The sequence below is a fragment of the Eretmochelys imbricata genome, chromosome 14, assembly GCF_965152235.1.
Source record: "Eretmochelys imbricata isolate rEreImb1 chromosome 14, rEreImb1.hap1, whole genome shotgun sequence".
Classification (NCBI taxonomy): domain Eukaryota; kingdom Metazoa; phylum Chordata; order Testudines; family Cheloniidae; genus Eretmochelys; species Eretmochelys imbricata.
In genome coordinates this window covers 26,710,046-26,730,573 of record NC_135585.1, presented here as the reverse complement: position 1 = coordinate 26,730,573, position 20,528 = coordinate 26,710,046, and the positions used below count along the sequence as shown (strand labels likewise).

The window sequence follows — 20,528 nt, the reverse complement described above, 5'->3', positions numbered from 1 at the left end:
GTATGTCAATCAACTATTAAAGCAATACCAAATTTTCCATTTAACACATCATCATATTATGACATTTATCCAAAAATGTCTCCATTTAATACAGTCACTCTGTGTCTACACATTATAATGGAACGTAGGGCTAGCATAGTGGAGGTGGCACCAGCATTCGTATTTTACTGGGAATGATGAAATTCTCAGTGTGTTTTGAGTTAGAGGTTAAACCTGAACTGCTTGTTGTGAATTGGTAGTGCCAGGGAAAACAGACAATCTGACCTAAGTTATAATTTCTTCAAGAAACATCATGTTACCAAAATATTTTCACTGTCTCCTTGTTTCTTAAATTTGGACCTCTTTTTAAAATGTAATAAAGCAACATGAATTATGAAATCACTGTGTATAGTTCTTCCGTATGTATAGGTTCATGAATGCTTGATAAATCATCTTTTGTGTTACTAGTTACTAAGGTTTAATAAGTCACAGGCTTAATGCAGTTATACTGGAGTTATACTGGAGGTCAGACTGTGTTATACTGGAGGTCAGACTAGATCAGGGAAGGGCAAACTATGGCCCGCAGGCCGGCCCCAGCCCATCAAGGCTTTCAATGCGGCCCGTGGGATTGCCAGCTCTGTGGCACAGCTGGGCTAAGGCAGGCTCCCTACCTGCCCTGACCCCGCGCCACTCCTGGAAGTAGCCAGCACCACATCCCTGCAGCCGCGGGGCGGGGACAGAGGGCTCCATGCGGTGCCCTCACCTGCAGGCACTGCCCCCCACAGCTGCCATTGGCCGGGAATGGAGAATTGTGGCCAATGAGAGCTTTGGGCGTGGTACCCACAGGTGAGGGCAGCGCGCTGCGGAGCCGCCTGCCCCACCCCACCCCCAGGAGCCACTGCCAGACATGTTGGCCACTTCCAGGAGCATCGTGGAGCCAGGGCAGGCAGGAAGCCTGCCTTAGCCCTGCTGCGCACCACTGTCACCCCGGAGCCGCTCAAGGTAAGCAGTGCTGGGCCAGAGTCCGTACCCCGAATCCCTCCTGTACCCCAACCCCCTGCCTTGAGCCTCCTGCCACACCCCTCCTGCACCCCAACCCCTTGTCCTGAGTCCCTTCCTGCACACTGCACCCCGTCCCAGACCCCGCACTCCCTCAGGCACCCCAACCCCCTACCCCAGCCCTACATTCATGACCCTGCATACAATTTCCCCACGTAGACGTGGCCCTCGGGCCAAAAACTTTCCCCAGCCCTGGACTAGATGGTTTTAGTAGTTCCTTCTGGCCTCAAAATCAATGGCTTTATATCAGTTTAAGCATTAGAAGCCTGGCCTCCCTCTCTGAAGGTCAAGGGCTCAAGCCCTGTTGTTTACCATTGGGGGCAGGGGAGACCTTATGGTTGCATACAGCAGGATTTGGTTTTCCAATTTTCCTTTCTAAAAAATTGATGTATTTAATTCACATTGTGAGAAAACATCCTTTAACACAAGTTTTATACTTAAAAATGCAAAATCAATTAATTGTTCTGTGACATATGACAAATTACAGATGTTCTGCATTTCAGTCATTTGTTCCACATGTTGAGCGCTCATATCATGCATTGGCAGGTTTCAAGGTTGAGTAAGGCCCAGATCAACAAAGGTACCTAGGTGCCTAAATCTTAGTCTTAGGCTCCACTGCAGTCCACAAAGCTCCCACTCAGCTGCCCCCTAAACCTATAGGGGCCTAAACTCACTCGGCACCTGAATGTTTAGAATAAAAGTTCTCTAGGTAACTATGGTTCTGTCTTCGGGCATGCACGCTGCTGTCTCCCTCTCAGTGCCTGGATGCCTGTCTCCCACTTAATCCCTAGTGTGGTCCACAAACATGGGGAAGACAGGAAGACAAGTGCCTTTCTCACATGTGGGGCCTGATCCAGTAGATGTGCTCAGTGGCCACCTACTGGATTGGGTCCCATTCAAAATCTTGACCCAAGAGAAGAGGTGGTGGGGGCTTTTAGCCTAGTGGCTAGAACACTAGCCTGGGATACAGGACACACAGGTTCAGTTCCCCCTTCTACCTGATGAGGAGAAAGGATTGGCTCAGGGTCACTCTCAGGAGGATGCTGAAACCACAGAGCTATGGGATGTGCTGATGGGGTGTTCCCACAGTCTCTCCAGCTGAAGCTCTTCCATGGTGTATAAATACTTAAAAGGGCACTGGGCCAGAGAATGAGAATGACTTTATAGCCTGCTAAGGGCACCCACCTGTGAGGTGGGAGACCCAAGGTACAGTCCCCCTGCTTCATTACCTATTCAGTTTTTTATCCAAAGTGGAACAGGAGAGACAGATGGAGTACCATATCAGAGTATCATATCACCCAGTGGCTACAGCACCTCCTGAGAGGTTTGGGGATCCCTGTTCAAAGCCTCTCTCTCATTAGGTAGTTGAGGGAACTGAACAAGCCTCTGCACCAGATGACTGAAAAGTACCCAAAGTAACACCAATTTTTAAAGAGTTCCAGTGGAGATCCTGGCAATTACAGGTTTCAGTACTGGGCAAACTGGTAGAATATATAGTAAAAAACAGAATTACCAGACACATAGATAAGCATGATTTGTTGGGGAAGAGTCAACATGGTTTTTGTAAAGGGGAAATAATGCCTCACCAATCTACTAGAATTCTTTGTGGTTGTCCACAAGCATGTGGACAAGAGTGATCCTGTCAATGTAGCGTACTTAGATTTTCAGACAAAGTGCATCACCAAAAACATTTAAGCAAAGCAAGTAGTGATGGGATACCAAGGAAGGTCCTCTCATGGATCAGTAACTGGTTAAAGATAAGAAAAAAAAGGGTAGGAATAAATGGTCAGTTTTCACAATGGAAAGAGATGAACAGCAGGATCACCCAAAGATCTGTACTGAGATGTGTGCTATTCAATGTACTTATTAATTATATGGAAAAGATAGTGAACAGTGAAGTGGCAAAGTTTTCAGATGTTACAAAATTATTCCAAAGCTAAATCCAAAGCTGACTGTGAAGAGTTACAAAGATCTCACAAAACTGGGTAACTGGATAACAAAATGGCAGATTAAATTCAATTTTGATAAATGCAAAGTAATGTATGCTGGAAAAAATAATCCCAACTACACATATATAATGCTGGGCTTTAAATTAGACGTTACCACTCAAGAAAGAGATCTTATAGTCATTGTGACTAGATCTCTGAAAACTTCAGCTCAATGCACAGCAGCAGTCAAAAAGGTTAACGATGTTAGGATCTGTTAGGAAAGGGATAGAAAAATAAGATAGAAACTACACAGCTACTATTTAAATCCATGGTGCACCCACACTTTGAATATTGTGTGCAGCTCTGGTTGCCTCATCTCAAAAAGGATAGAGTGGAACTGGAAAAGATTCAGAGAAGCTCAACAAAGATTATCAAGAATATGGAACAGCTTACATAGGAGAAGAAACTAAAAGAGTATGTTTTTTTTATAAAAAGATTTAGAGCTGTTGATTAATTGCAGTTAACTCATGCAACTAAACTAAAAAAAATTAATCACGATTAAAAAAATTAATCGTAGTTTTAATTGCACTGTTAAACAGAATACCAATTGAAATGTATTAAATATTTTGATGTTATTCTGCATTTTCATATATATTGTATTCTGTGTTGTAATTTAAATCAAAGTGTATATTATTTTTATTACAAATATTTGCACTGTAAAAATGATAAAAGAAATAGTATTTTTCAATTCACCTCATACAAGTACTGTAGTGTAATCTCTACAGTGAAAGTGCAACTTACAAATGTAGATTTTTTTTAGTTACACAACTGCACTCAAAAACAAAACAATGTAAAACTTTAGAGCCTACAAGTCCACTCAATCCTACTTCTTGTTCAGCCAATTGCTAAGACAAACAAGTTTGTTTACATTTACAGGAGATAATGCTGCCCTCTTCTTATTTACAATGTCACCAGAAAGCGAGAACAGGCATTTGCATGGCACTTTTGTAGCCGGCATTACAAGGTATTTGCGTGTGTGGTGGAAAAATTAACCACGTGTTGTGTTTGGATCAGAACCAAGCCTGAGGCTCCTTTATTGATTACAAGTGCAGGGGGGTAACAGCTCTAAGTAGCTGCCCCCCCCGATGAAAAGCACACAGCTTTTTAAAGCTTAAAACCGCAGACAAATTACACATTCGTCTTAATTACCTTATTTGGAATATAGCAAAACAAGCTTTTCCTGTTATTGACAGGTGTTCTTTTGTGGTTAACGATTCTTAAGCTGTGCTGCTGCAATTGCCTTACAATGGAATTTTCCACACTCTTTTCTTATGCTTCATATACACAGTTAGCTTGACCAAAAGTTTTAGGCCTACTTGGAAAGTTTAGGCATACTTGGGTCCACTGAATTTTTCCTCTACACGTGCCAGATATGCTAAATGTTCATATGCCCCTTCATGCTTCAGCCACCATTCCAGAAGACATGCTTCCATGCTGATGATGCTCATTAAAAAAAATAATGTGTTAATTACATTTGTGACTGAACTCCTTGGGGGGAAATTGTATGTCCCTGGCTCTGTTTTACCTGCATTCTGCCATATATTTCATACTATAGCAGTCTCAGATGATGACCCAGCACATGTTCATTTTAAGAACATTTTCACTGCAGATTTCACAAAACACAAAGAAGGTACCAATGTGAGATTTCTAAAGACAGCTACAGCAGCCAACCCAAGGTTTAAGAATCTGAAGTGCCTTCCAAAATCTGAGAGGGACAAGGTGTGGAGCATGCTTTCAGAAGTCTTAAAAGAGCAACACTCCTGATGCAGAAACTACAGAACCCGAACCATCAAAACAGAAAATCCATCTTCTGCTGGTGGCATCTGACTCAGATGATGAAAATGAACATGTGTCGGTCCGCACTGCTTTGGATTGTTATCGAGCAGAACCTGTCTTCATGGACACATGTCCCCTGGAATGGTTGAAGCATGAAGGGACATAGGAATCTTTAGTGCATCTGGCACATAAATATCTTGTGATGCTGGCTACAACAGTGCCATGAGAACGCCTGTTTTCACATTCAGGTGACACTATAAACAAGATGAAAAGGAGTACTTGTGGTACCTTAGAGACTAACCAATTTATTTGAGCATGAACTTTCGTGAGCTACAGCTCACTTCATCGGATGCATACTGTGGAAACTGCAGAAGACATTATATACACAGAGACCATGAAACAATACCTCCTCCCACCCCACTCTCCTGCTGGTAATAGCTTATCTAAAGTGATCATCAAGTTGGGCCATTTCCAGCACAAATCCAGGTTTTCTCACCCTCCGTCTCCCCCCCCCCCAAACTCACTCTCCTGCTGGTAATAGCCCATCCAAAGTGACCACTCTCTTTAAAATGTGTATGATAATCAAGGTGGGCCATTTCCAGCACAAATCCAGGTATTCTCACCCCCCCACCCGCCTCCAAAAACCACACACACAAACTCACTCTCCTGCTGGTAATAGCTTATCCAAAGTGACCACTCTCCTCACAATGTGTATGAAAATCAAGGTGGGCCATTTCCAGCACAAATACAGGTTCTCTCACCCCCCACCCCCTTTTTTTCAAAAAAACACACACACAAAAACCAGCTGAGTTTTTGTGTGTGTGTTTTTTTGAAAAAAAGGGGGTGGGCGGGTGAGAAAACCTGGATTTGTGCTGGAAATGGCCCACCTTGATTATCATACACATTTTAAAGAGAGTGGTCACTTTGGATGGGCTATTACCAGCAGGAGAGTGAGTTTGTGTGGGGGGGGGCGGAGGGTGAGAAAACCTGGATTTGTGCTGGAAATGGCCCAACTTGATGATCACTTTAGATAAGCTATTACCAGCAGGAGAGTGGGGTGGGAGGAGGTATTGTTTCATGGTCTCTGTGTATATAATGTCTTCTGCAGTTTCCACAGTATGCATCCGATGAAGTGAGCTGTAGCTCACGGAAAGCTCATGCTCAAATAAATTGGTTAGTCTCTAAGGTGCCACAAGTACTCCTTTTCTTTTTGCGAATACAGACTAACACGGCTGTTACTCTGAAACCTGTCTATTAACAAGATGTGGGCAGCATTATCTCTTGCAAATGTAAACAAATTTGTTTGTCTGAGCAATTGGCTGAACAAGAAGTAGGACTGAGTGGACATGTAGGTGCTAAAATTTTACATTGTTTCATTTTTGAATGCATTTTTTTTACATAATTCTACATTTTTAAGTTCAACTTTCATAATAAGGAAATAGCACTACAGTACTTGTATTAGGTGCATTGAAAAATACTATTTCTTTTATTTTTTACAGTGCAAATACTTATCAAAAATAAATATAAAATGAGCGCTGTACACTTTGTATTCTGTGTTGTAATTGAAATCAATATATTTGAAAATGTAGAAAACATCAAAAATATTTAAATAAATGATATTCTATTATTAACTGTGTGATTAATCACAATATTTTTAATTGCTTGACAGCCTTAAAAAGATTATAAAAAGATTAAGGCTGTTCATCTTAGAAAACAGACGACTAAGGGGGATATGATAGAAATCTATAAAATAATGAATTGTATGGAATAAGTGAATAGAGACGTATTATTTACCCTTTCCCTCAATACAAAAAAGGGGTCACCTTGTGAAATTAATAGACACAGGTTTAGTACGAACAAGAGGAAATACTTTTTCACACAAAGCATAATTAACCTGCATCATTCACTTCCATAGAATGTTGTGATGGCCAAAAGTGTAACTGCATTCAAAAAAGAACTAGATTAAGTTCAATAGGATCAGTCTATCAATGGCTGTTAGTCCAGGTAGTCAGGGATGCAACCCTATGCTCAGGGCAACCCTAAACCTCTGACTGCCAGAACTGGAAGGGGAAGATGGGTGGATCTTTCTAGCATTGCCCTGTTGCATACATTCCCCCTGAAGCTCTGGTGCTGGCCACTGTTGAAGACAGGATACTGGTCCAGATGCACAACTGGTCTGACCCACTATGGCCATTCTTATGTTCTATAGTGGTCTAACCACTAGATTAAGGCTATGTCTACACTACAGTTTATTTTGGCATAATTTAGGTCATTCAGGGGTATGAATAAACCATCCCCGAGTGACATAAATTACAATGACATAAGTGCCGACGTGGACAGTGCTATGTCGGTGGGAGAGCTTTTCCTGCTGATGTAGGTTCTGCCAGTCATGGAGGTGGTTTTATTATGCTGAGGGAAGAGTTTTCTCCTGTCAGCAGAGAGCATCTTCACCAGAGAGTTATAAGATCAGTACCACCACCTCCTTGAGTGGTTTCATGTGGACTGAGGTGGGTGCCTACCTCATTCTCAAAATAAATGACTTAGGTGCCTGAGCCGCATAACTCCAGGAGAGGGGTTCCCAACTGTGTCTCCGAAACCCCACCCTTCTCACACCCGTCTTGTTGGCATCTCTCATTGGCTAGTTTAGGTGGCTCCCCTTTTAGACTGCTTAGTTTGGTGGATCACATTCTTAGGCACCCATCTCTCCCTTGTCATTGTATTGGGAGTCTAGCACCCAACTCAGGCTTTGTGGATGGCTGTGTGTTCCTGTGATTTTCTAGCCACCTAAATGTTAGGAACCATAACACTCAGCAACACAATGCTGGGCCGGAATTAGTGATGACAAATTATAATGACAGAATGTTACACTTCTCTTTCTGTATGACTTATATTGATTTCAGAAGATACAATTTTAGTCCATGCTCACAGGGTGGCACTATGACCACTGCTGTGGCTACGCCACTTATGAGCCTGCTACTAACTCTGAACTTACTCTGGTCCTTTACCTGAATGAATAGCAACTCATTCTTTTAGATCCAGAGGTCACAGACATAGAATCATAGAAAAGTAGGCATGCACGGGACTTTGGTAGGTCATCTAGTTGAAGCCCCTGCACTGAAGTATTATTCAGATTATCCCTGACAGGTGTTTGTCTAGCCTGCTCTTAAAAACCTCCAATGATGGAGATCCCACAATCTCTTTAGGTAACTTCTTTCAGTGCATAACTGCTCTTACAGTACAGGAAGTTCTTCTTAAAGTCTAACCTAAATCTCCCTTGCTGCAATTTAAGCCCATTACTTCTTGTCCTGTCCTCAGTGGCTAAGGAGAACAATTTATCACCCTTCTCTTTAAAGCAACCTTTTACGTACTTGAAGACTGTTATCCTGTCCCGCCTCACTCTTCTCTTCTCCAGACTTAACAAATCCAATTTTTTCAATCATTCCTTGGAGGTCATGTTTTCTAGATCTTTAATCATTTTTATTGCTCTCCTTTGGACTTTCTCCAATTTCTCCACATCTTTTCTGAAGTGTGATGCCCAGAACTGGACACAATATTCCAGCGAGGTCTTACCAGTGCTGAGCAGAGTGGAAGAATTACTTTTTGCGTCTTGCTTACAGCACTGATGCTAATACATCCAAGAAGGTTTTTTGCAAAAGTATTACATTGTTGACTCATATTTCATTTGTGATTGACTATAAACCCGATACTTTTCTGCAGTACTCCTTCCTAGGCAGTCATTGCCCATATTGTATTTGTGCAACTGATTATTCCTTCCCAAGTGTAGTACTTTGCATTTGTCCTCATTGGATTTCATCCTATTGATTTCAGAACATTACTCCAGCTGGTCAAGATAATTTTGAATTCTAATCCTGTCCTTCAAAGAGCTTGCAACTGAGACAGTTACTGAATGTCTCCAGTTGAGGTATCCACATTTTAGAAAGAATGTTGAAAAATTGGAGAGGGTGCAGGAAAGTTACTAAGAAGATTGTAACAGGGAATTTGGAGTATTTCGGCGGGATAGTGGTAGGAGCACTGGGCTCTCAGCCCCTGGCTTGGTTGAGGAGCCTCAGTCTTTAACGTGGGAGGGAATAGGGGGACCTGGAGCCTCCCTCTCCACTGGATTCCAACCCCTGAACAGTGGGAGCCCTCCCAGCAGGAAGTCTAAATCCACTGCCCTGAGCTACTTCCTACCAATGTCTGCTAAGTTTGAAGCATGGCTCCTCTAGTCCAGTTAAATGCCTGGCTTGCCTCCCATAGCACCCTCTGGTGGATCTTGGGCAGTGCCCTGCCGTGGTTCCAGTCTCCTTTGGGTGGGGCAGGCACAAGTTGATAAAGCCAAACCCCACAATGTCTCTGGCCTTTGCTCACTCAGTTATCTCCAGTTCCAGAGACTCCTACATCTACTTTGCAGTCTCCCTTGGCTGGGAAGACAGTGCTTACTCCTAGGTGGCTGCCTTGGCTGACAGACTAGTACCCCTGCATCTCAGGCAGGGAGACAGCTAGATCCTGCTCCTTCACCAGTCAGTCCCAAACTGAGCTAGGGTCCCTCCTTTTCTCCCCCTCCAGGTCTAGCATTGACTGCAGGTATAATGGGGCAGGGCTAGCTGGGCCCAAAGGCTCTCTTTAACCCTTACTGTGCTGGTGGGCAGTTTCTCTGCTTCATCACAGTGATACAAAATCTGGAAAACCAGACTTCAAGTAAGAGACTAAAGGAACTCAATTTCTGTTGTTTATGAAGGAGAAATTAAAGAGGTGACTTGATCACAATCTGTAAGTACAGCAGAATCTCGTTTATCTGATGTAATTGAGATCGGGGCCAGATCAGAAAACCAAAAATTTGCATAATCTGGAGAATGGGAAAGTGTGAGACTGAAGCACCATCAAGCAGCCACAGGAGAGTTTGCCTGCTTCTGGACCTGTGTGCACTAGTTGTTCGGTTAATACAGAAAGCTGGCTAATGGAGGGTTGGATAAACACGGTTTTACTGTACTTATGCAGAGAGAAGAATGCTCATACTAGAGGGTTCTTTAATCTAGAAGGCAGAGGCATAAGGCATCCAATGGCCATAAACTGAAGCCTGAAAAGTTTGAATTAAAAATAAGGCACAAATTTGTAAGAGCATAGTAATCAACTACTGCTTACCTGTGGCAACTGTATTATGCTCCCACAGTCGTGGCAGAACAACATGTTGGAACGGATACATAAGAGACACCAGGACCCCACAGAATTCCAGGAGCCAGCCCTAACATCAGGGTGGTGACCTGGCCTAGGATGGCCATCCAACATCTTGACAGATAAAAGGAGATGCAACAAAGTCAGTCCGTCACTGGTGCTTAGCCATGGTATGAGAAAAGAGCCTGATGTGCGAGCAGCAGACTTTCCCAGAGTGGCTACAGGTCCACTCACCAAATGGAGGTTGGAGCACTCTGCCTCCTGGCTTGCCTGTGGGTCTTCACGTGGGCTCTCTGGTGGCTCTCTGTGATGACTGCACCAGACATAACCTGGCTTCTCCAGACTGAGCATTTGTGGGCAGGATTCTTCCAGTTGTCAGTGGGAATGCTGAATTTGAGGCCTTGCTTGACCTTGTCGCTGTATTGGAGCTTTGGCATTCCTCTGCATCACGGGCAGTTCTTAAGTTGACCATAGAGTATAGCCTTTGGCAGACGATCTTGAGGCATGTGCTCCACACATCCCAGCCAGCAAAGCCTGTGAATGTCCAGCATAGTCTGCATAGACAGTAGGCTGTCTCTCAAGGATCCTCCCCATTCTCTCAAGGATCTTGTTATTGATGATCCTTTGGTCCCAAGTAACTCCAAGGACTTTTCTAAGAGAGTGGAGGTGGAAACTGTTCAATCTCCACTCCTGCTTGTAGTACATAACCCAGCTTTCACAAACGTAAAGGAGGGTACTAAGGACACAGGCCTGATAAAATTGCTAACCCTGAACACAAAGTTGTCTGTTTGTTGTTCCAAACACATGAGGTAAGCTTGCCAAAGATAACAGAAGCTTTCTCGATTCCATTATCAAGTCCCCTATCAAGGTTAAGTGAGCTGGTAAGAATTGAGCTGAGACAGCAGAAGTGATCCACATTGTCCAGAGCTTCATTTTTGACATAGATTTTAGGTGGATTGTTGGTACCTTGTGACATGACAATTGTTTTCTTGATACTGATTACTATGCCTGGCATTGGGCAGGCCCAAAAAAGCAGTTTGGAACCATGCAAGCCATGCAAAGTGATGACAAAGACACAAAGAACATCTCAAATCTGTAGTATCTTCCAGAAGGCCTTGGATATTAATAGCACTAGTGCTGTCTGAAGCAGAGGATCATACCAGCCTGGGACCCATCAATTATTTTTTTATATTAGTAAAAAAATCTACTTTTCACTAGATTCACAAGTGATCAGGACATAGAAAATGTAAAGGGTGTCTTCATTTGGACAATGGGAAGAAACAGTCACTGATAATGGGGCTACAGTTTGACAGTTCAGAATTGTGTGCTTTTGGGATATATTTCAAGCATATTCCTTTCAGCCCCCACCACCCAAAAGGGAGTGGACTATCAGAGAGTGCAACACAGATTGCTAAGAGATAGCTACAAGAAAATGATTCCAGAACAGCTCCATTGAAGAATAGGTCAAAACTACAGAGGTGCTATAATTACCTACCCAGGAACAAGGTAGTTTTCCTTTAAATAAATTGTGAGGCTATTAGTGGCACTCACTGTGTTCTATGTCTGAAGCTTCTAGAACCCACTCAGAGCAGCAGTGTGTATTTAGTTAGGCCTGGTATATTTGTGTATATTTAGAGACTCAGCTGTGTCTGTGAGGTTTCTTCATATTGTCTTTATGTAATCAAGAAAAGACACAAGAAAGGTGAATCATAGAAGATTAGGGTTGGAAGAGACCTCAGGAGGTCATCTAGTCCAACCCCCGGCTCAAAGCAGGACCAACACCACCTAAATCATTCCAGCCAGGGCTTTGTCAAGCCAGGCCTTCAAAACCTCTAAGGATGGAGATTCCACCACTTCCCTAGGTAACCCATTCCAGTGCTTCACCACCCTACTAGTGAAATAGTTTTTCCTAATATAACAACCTAAACCTCCCACACTGCAACTTGAGACCATTGCTAATTGTTCTGTCATCTGCCACCACTGAGAACAGCCTAGTTCCACCCTCTTTGGAACCCCCATTCAGGTAGTTGAAGGCTGCTATCAAATCCCCCCTCACTCTTCTCTTCTGCAGACTAAACAAGCCCAGTTCCCTCAGCCTCTCCTCATAAGTCATGTGCCCCAGCCCCCTAATAATTTTTGTTGCCCTCTGCTGGACTCTCTCCAATTTGTCCACATTCTTTCTGTAGTGGGGGGCCCAAAACTGGATGCAATACTCCAGATGTGGCCTCACCAGTGCTGAATAGAGGGAATCTCTGTGTAATTTCCTGAGATGATTGTAACACTCCCTGGGCGAACCCAGGGTTGTGAAGTATTTTGCCACTACCTGCCCTTGTTGTGAAGCAGTCTTGTCTTGCTTGCGGTAGCTCAGCTCCCTGAAACTAACAGCTTCTGGCCACACTCGAGCACTGACTTCCAGGTCTCTGCAGACCTCTCCCTCTCTGTGCAAGCTTGTGACAGACCCACACCAACTCCCTAGTCCTCAGAGCACTCCCTGCAGTTTCCAGCCTTTGTTACTGGACGCTCACAAAAATTACCAGGTAAGCTGTGCCTGATGAGACAGTGTGCACACAGCTCAACTGGTACAACTCACAATCAGGTCCTCTATAACAATACTGCACTGATATATATTTCTAGTGAAACAGTCATAAATTTATTATCAAAGGTTAAGTTTTAAGAGATAGTGAATAAGGATTATAAATTGAAACTGAAATGTTTACACATATAAACAAAACATAAAACATGATTCTTGGTCTACACTTCTTAATGGTTACCTTTCCTATTTAATAAAGTAGATTTTCTCCCAAAGATTTAGTCTGACAGAGCTGCTGGTTTTCAGTCAAAACTAGGATCCAAGCTTTCATGAACATCCCATACCTTTCAATGAGTTTCTTCCATGAATGGATCACAAAATGTCTTACTTGTCCCCCAGCTATAGCCCTTTGAAGTGAACCCCAGTTGTTTATTCTTTTGTGTATTGTTCCCTGTTGATTTTGCATCTCCCACTCATTCTGTATGCTGATGAAGATTTACTTTGTACTGATTTTCAATCCTTAATTTACATCAAAGACACGCTTTATCTGTCAGAATTCTTGTTTGTCAACTCTGCCTTGTTTCAGATTTTAAAACATATTTTCAGTAGGTATACATAACTACTTATATAGTGTTGTTACATATATTTCACAATGATGTTAATGACTAGTGTGTCACCATCATTCATTTGATACCTTACAAGGCACTTTGTGTGGATAAATATTATTAAAAGAATGTGTTAGGTATAGTAAGCTTCTCAGACATAATAGGCATTGCTGACACGGAGTAATGAACTCTTTGTCAATTGGCACTGGGAATTTCTAAGGGTCACAATGATCCTGAAAAGAATGAAAATCATTATATGTAGGATCATCAGGCACAGCTGTAACATGACTGTATTTTGCATTAAACATTTTGAAAACCTGGTTCTAATTTGCTGTTTTTCTTTCCAACAGTTATTCCAGTTCTGTTTGTGGCCCCCTGGGGAATAGCCAGATCAAAACTAGAAAACACAGGGTAAGTTACTATATAAAGATAATCATATAAGATTGATTTGTTTGTTTTAATGGGTTTTCTGATTGTTTATAAGTTAGTATGCACAGACATGCTACTGTTCCTGGAGACCTTTGACAGCATAGGACACCAATATCATCTCTTAGGGTAGTTTGGCTTTATTCCTTTGGGAACAGTGAAAGGTGCAGACCATCTTGAAGGATGGGGACACTATCTTCCCTGAAAACAGCATTTGGTTTGAGTCCTATTGAAAACAATGGGAGAGGGCAGCCATTTTGAAAAGGTTCCATTTTAAAGAATGTTATATATGATCACTAGCCCTCAAGAAAATTCTTCAAAAGTAGTCAAATCATGAGATGTCAATGAGTTTTAATTATATGGGAAGTTTGAAGGGTCTGCATTATCCCCTTATTAAAATCATTCAGGAGAAAAATGCTCTGAAAGGAGGTGTTACATTTATTAAAAGATCCATTTTTAAAATTAATTTTAACTCAAAAACTAATTCATGGACTGACTTGTAAATTCTCAGAAACTTTATTCTGGACTCAAAGAATAAGTGCTATAATTTTGGGAAGAATATGACATGTACTTCATACATTTCAAAATGGCTGCATGTCTGTTTTAATGGCAATACTGAACTAAACCTTAACTATATAATCACAACCAGAGCTTTCACGGTAAAAGACAAAAACACCACATTTTGCAATGGTTAAGTTTATGCATAACGACTACAAACCAAGCATTTTAAAATGAGCAAATCTGCAAGAATGTCAGAGACAGCAATGATTCAACAGTTTATAGAAAGCACAATCTTCACCCAGACCATTTCTACACGTCACAATCTATCACTTTCATAAGCAAATGCTTCACCAAAACAACCTTAACTCTGTCCTTGTAGTGACACCATCCTATAATCTTCATTTCTTCAATCCTTATTTATTTTCCCAAAGCCAGTTTTTAAGCTATTGATTATTCATACAAATAAGGGCTTTCATTATCCTTTCTCTGCTTTTAAAGATTTGTTACTTTTAAATGCAGTAATTTTTCTGAGAGAATAAGAAATTTACAGGCTGTGGCTAACATCAACTCTGTTTTTTAAAAAATCAATGTGCTTGTATAGTGAACATATTATTGCCAAACTCCAGTCTTCCCCTCATCAGGCTTTTAATTATATTGTAGACAATAGCAGCTGTAATATTAAAGTGAAAGAAGGCACTTGCCATACTAGCCTTTGCTCTTTTCCTTCAATTTCTATCATATCACTTCAAAGTGTTTATGAGGCTTCTATACACAATAGCAGAGTATTTATGGTACATGGACAACTTTGTCTGGAGTATTATTATTGCTACGATTTATCTTATATTGCAGCAGCAATAAGACCCACCCATAGTTATAGTGCTATTGCGCTGGGAGCTGTCCAAACAGATGGCAAATGACTGTCCATGGGTGGGGGTAACAGAGACACTAACATGTACAATGGGATGTTCTTAGCCAGTCAGGAGCAGTGATCGCAGCTTCTCACTTGCCTAACCATTATCCAGTTGTACTTTCCTGTATGCACCACAGCAAAGGTGAGTTTCGAGCAGGGATGCAAAGGATGACAAGGTTTATAGGTTGTGACTGAGAGCTTTTCCCATGTGTAAGGGGCAGCCTTTAAAAAAGTCACAAAAGGGATTATCAGAGAATCAGGTGATGGCACCTGGGATCATTGGTGGAGGAAGGCAAGAGTCAACTTTGTAAGAAGGCATCAGAAAAGGTAGTCAGGATAAAGTCTAAACTGTGAAGGACTTGTGTTTGTGGTGGAAGAGGGGAGCAAGTGGGGGAATTTAAAGACAAGAGAGCGGCATGGTTGCCTTTGATAGGCAGGGATTGGACTTGATGACCAAGGAAGTCCTGTTCAATTCTGTGTTCTTATGACATAATCCAAATCATGGGCCAGGAAGATGATCTTAGCAGGAGCATTTTGAATGTATTTTCATAGATTTAAGGCCAGAAGGCACGATTATGATCACCTAGTCTGATTTCCTGCAGAACGTGGGCCAGAGAATTCCAGGCAGTGACTCCTCCATGAAGTCCATAACTTCAGTTTGAGATATCACATTGTGAAAGGTCCAGGAGGTGCCACCTGGACTGAGGGACCATTGAGGCTCCAAACCCACCAGCCTGGGCTATCCCTCTGACACTGTGATGCTATTATCAAGCTACAAGCTTCTGACAGGCACTGCACTTACACAGACATCTGCAATGAGGGACACACCCAACTGAGTTACATGAATGATCTCCCAGCCACTAATGAACCTTCAATGGAGAGGCTTCAGCCAGTTTCCCCCCCAGCTCCCCAGCGCTGTTCCCTCTTATACGGCTCAAGGCTCCATTGGGCCATGCAAGTTCATTATATAATTCACCACTCCCTCATTGTGAAATGGACATACACCAGCCTTTGTAATCTGAACTGGGATTTCCCAAGCATTTCAACCAAAAACACATTGGTTTAGGTAAAATATAAAACAGATTTATTAACTACAGAAAGATAGATTTTAAGTGATTATAAGTAGCAGGCATAGAGATCAGAGTTGGTTACCTAAGGAATAAAGTAGAATTTAGACTGAGAATTTAACTTAAACAGACTAAGCAAAATTTGAATCAAACAGTTTCTGACCCTAATAGATGGTACAGTCAGCTTACGGTTCCTCAGTATACAGACTAGACCCAGCGGCGTAGCCAGATGGAGAAAACAGGGGGAGCAGAGATTAAAAAAGGCACCACCTGCTTGTACTCACCCGGCGGCGCCCCAGGTCTTCAGTGGCACTTCGGCGTCGGGTCCTTCACTCGCCCCGGGTCTTCAGCGTCACTGAAGGACACCTCCCTGCGCCACCGAAATGCCTCTGAAGAGCTGGAGTGAGTGAAGGACCTGACGCTGAAGTGCTGCTGAAGACCCAGAGCGCCGCCTGACCCACCGCCGGGTGAGTAAAATTAAAAGGGAGCCAAAAAATTTAAAAGGCGCCACTTCTGCTCAATGGGAGAGCGGCCACTGCCCCGCTCCTTCCCTAGCTACGCTACTGATGAGACCCCTTTCCAGCCTGGGACCAAAGTCCCTCATTCAAAGTCTTTTCCTTCCAGATGTTCTTCTAGGTGTTGAGATGGCGGGGGAGGGGAGAAGCCAAGAGATGATGTTATCATTTCTCTTTTTATAGCTTCTTCCAGCTGCTAGAAAGATTCTTGCTGTGACATGGGGGTCAAGCAGTCCCCATTGATCAAATAAATAGTCTCCATTGCATATGTGCCTTCTTTGAGGCACCTCTGGGATAGTGGATTCTTTCTTGATAGGCCCTCAATGCCCACCTGGCTGGCGATGGGTGCTCCTTTGTCCCTATTGAAAGTCTGGCTGTGATCGTTTCTCAACTTCACAACATCAAGGACAGGGAGATGGAGCTTGCAGTAGTCAAGGTGAGAGAAGATCAAGAGTTTTGTCCATGTGGGCATAGAAGGAAGACTGGATCCAGGAGATGTTGTATGGGAAGGGCATCAAGATTTAGACATGGTTGGTTGATTGGGTCAAAAGAGTAAAAGAGAGGGCCAAAATTATGGGCTTAAGTGAAAGGAAGGATGGTGGCATTGTCCATCATGATAGAGAAAGTAGGGAAAGGAGTGGGTTTGAGGGCAAAGATCTGCAGTTCCATTTTGGCCATGTTGAGTTTCAGATAGCAAGTGGGCACCCCAGGAGATGGTTTGTTTGGTCGGAGGGACACTGGTTCTAGTTGGAAAGGTACATTTATTTGTATGTTATCAGCATCATGATTATAGTTTAAGTCACGTTTGTGGATAAGATTACTGAGATATACGAGTTGCAAGGTTTGTACCTGAACTCTGCTGGGTGATGGGTTTCAGCATGTTATCCTTCTGTTCATGAATTTGTGGAGTATGAGTAAAATTTTCAAAATTTTTAAGTAACTTAGGAACTCATTAAAATCAGTTACAAGTTAGTAACCTAACTCCATTAGGCTATTTTGAGATTCCCAGAAATAATTCTTACATAATATTAAATGTTATGACAGTGTAAAACATAAGTTCTTGGATTTTTCCTTTAAAGTGAGTATTTTTAAAAACTTTTTGAAAGAATTATCATAGATTGTGGTCTCCATTCTGGGCAGTGTGCTTTTCTGTATAATTGCTTATAAAATCATCTTCTTTCTATCAATATTTAAGTCATTTTCTAGTTTTGTTTAGTTTTTGTCTATTTTGGCATATGACCTATTATTTCTTTCTGGATTTGCCTTACCTCCAGATATACAAAGCTTTTTGGCTGACAGTTTCCTTTTTTAAAAAAAATGTAGAACTTGTCAACATTTTTCAAACAAAAACATTTATTTAAAATGATGTTTTGAAGGCAGCATTCCTAGCAAATCAAGACTTGCCTGGATGAAAGCTTCCAGGGCCAGGGTGCCTGTCTGGAAGAAGTCCTCACAGGTGCAGGCAGAGGAAGAGTGAGTAGTGGTGTTGGCAACACGCTATTTTCCTCCCGTTGTGGGTTCTACCTTGTGAGTACCTGCAATTAAGGATTAAAAGGGAAAACCCTACCTTCCTGCCTCCCTCTGCTGGCAAACTCCTTTATTTCACCAGCCAGCAGGAAGACTAAGTACCTATTCTGAGGATCATACTTTAGTCAACCATTTCCCAGTTTTGAATGTGATACTTGGATGTGGAGTGCAGAACAGGTCAAAAAGTTACTGAGTTTATTTCCCCTATTGCACTATTCACCAAGCACAATTTCAGAGACTAAGAGGAGGAATTCCTCCAGTTTAACACTGACAAGGGCAAATCTGCAGGTGCTGAAGTAAAATTTTTATCACCTACAAGACTCCCCTCCTTCCGGTGTTCATCTTCGAGGTGGACTATGAATGTTCTCATTCCTGGAATAAAGTGTCCACAGAGACATGAACCTGGAAAGCATCTAGCACATTTGTGTCCTTTGGGCTCAAGGCTGCTCAAGTGCTGCCTTCCAGTAGCAGATGTTCAGTGTCCACGGGGATTTTGTAAAAGAGGTGGGGCTCTCAGTAGTTCCTTTGTGTCAGTGGTTAGCGGCAGTTGGAGGAAACTTTCTACCTGGGCCCAGGGTCTGATTTCAGCCAGACATTAGCTTGTCTTTAAAATAGTTACTTATATTTCTAGTTTAATTGTTTTTAGGGCTGATTAATGACAGTTAACTCACGCGATTAACTCAAAAAAATTAATCACAATTAATCACAGTTTTAATTACACTGTTAAACAATAGAATTAATCCCAATTGAAATTTTAAAAATATTTTTGGATGTTTTCTACATTTTTAAATATATTGACTTCAATTACAACACAAAATACAAAGTGCACACTGCTTACTTTACATTATTTATGATTACAAATATTTGCACTGTAAAAAATGATAAATACTATTTTTCAATTCACCTCATACAAGTACTGTAGTGCAATCTCTTTATTGTGGCACTTTTGTAGCCAGCATTGCAAGGTATTTACGTGCCAGATATGCTAAACATTTGCATGTCCCTTCATGCTTCGGCCACCATGATGGTATTCATTTAAAAAAAAAATGTGTTAAATTTGTGACTGAACTCTTGGGGGAAAATTGTATGCATCCTGCTCTGTTTTACTGGCATTCTGCCATATATTTCATATTATAGCAGTCTTGGATGATAACCCAGCACATGTTGTTCATTTAAGAACACTTTCACTGTGGATTTGACAAAATGCAAAGAAGGTACCAGTGTGAGATTTCTAAAGATTGCTACAGCACTTGACCCAAGGTTTCTGAATCAGACGTGCCTTCCAAAATCTGACAGCGACAAGGTGTGGAGCATGCTTCCAGAAGTCTTCTTCTGGTGGCATCTGACTCAGATGATGAAAATGAACATGCATTGGTCCGCACTGTTTTGGATTGTTATCAAGCAGAACCCATCATCAGCATGGACACATGTCCTCTGGAATGGTGGTTGAAGCATGAAGTGACATATGAAATCTTTATCACATCTGGCATGTAAATATCTTGCAACGCTGGCTACGACCATGCCATGCGAACACCTGTTCGCACTTTCAGGCGACATTATAAACAAGAAGTGGGCAGCATTATTTCCTGCAAATGTAAACTAACTTGTTTGTCTGAGCGATTGGCTGAACAAGAAGTAGGACTGAGTGGACTTGTATGCTCAAAAGTTTTACATTGTTTTATTTTTGAATGCAGTTTTTTTAAAAAACATAATTCTACATTTGTAAGTTCAACTTTCATGATAAAGAGATTGCACTACAGTACTTGTAATGGAGGAATTGAAAAATACAATTTATTTTGTTTTTTTACAGTACAAATATTTGTAATAAAAATATATATACACAGTGAGCACTGTACATTTTGTATTCTGTGTTGTAATTGAAATCAGTGTATTTGAAAATGTAGAAAACATCAAAAATATTTAAATAAATGGTATTCTATTATTGTTTAACAGTGCAATTAATCACATGATTAATCGCGATTAATTATTTTAATCATTGTTAATTAATGTTTTAATCGCTTGACATCCCCAATTGTTTTTAGTAGTTTTTAGTTTTTCTGCACCTTTAGAGTTGAGGTAGGATTTGGCATATTGCTCTGCATGCTGGAGTCAAGCTGGTCCAGCATGATGGGATATGGCCAATCTTGACTTTAAGAAGTCAGGGTTCCAGAGGTGTACTTTGTGCCCTCTATTTTCCAGGATATGATCATAGAATATCAGGGTTGGAGGGCACCTCAGAAGGTCAAATGATGCCCATACCAGATGCATGATGTGTCCAGAGAAGGATCAATTCCCAGATCTTTGCCCAGTTTTTTGAGCTTTCAGCTCACAGATCCATGAGCACCAGCAAGTAGGGCTACAGGCCTTCTTACTGAAGGAAAGGCCTCAATGTGTGAGCCTCAGAACTGGGTGACAGTGGCCGCAATTCCATGTGGGAACTCAAGAGACCAGCTGTGGCTGCTAAGCTCTCTTC

General features: G+C 41.8%; 1 protein-coding gene across 1 annotated transcript in view; it reads left to right on the top strand.

Moving 5' to 3' along the window:
- The window catches only part of GLP2R (glucagon like peptide 2 receptor), a 124,280-nt gene that overhangs the window by 36,412 nt on the left and 67,340 nt on the right, over positions 1 to 20,528 (top strand). Inside the window, exon 8 of the mRNA XM_077834032.1 lies at positions 13,460 to 13,520. Within this exon, the coding sequence (XP_077690158.1) occupies positions 13,460 to 13,520 (61 nt within the window). The remainder of the gene's footprint in view (positions 1 to 13,459; positions 13,521 to 20,528) is intronic.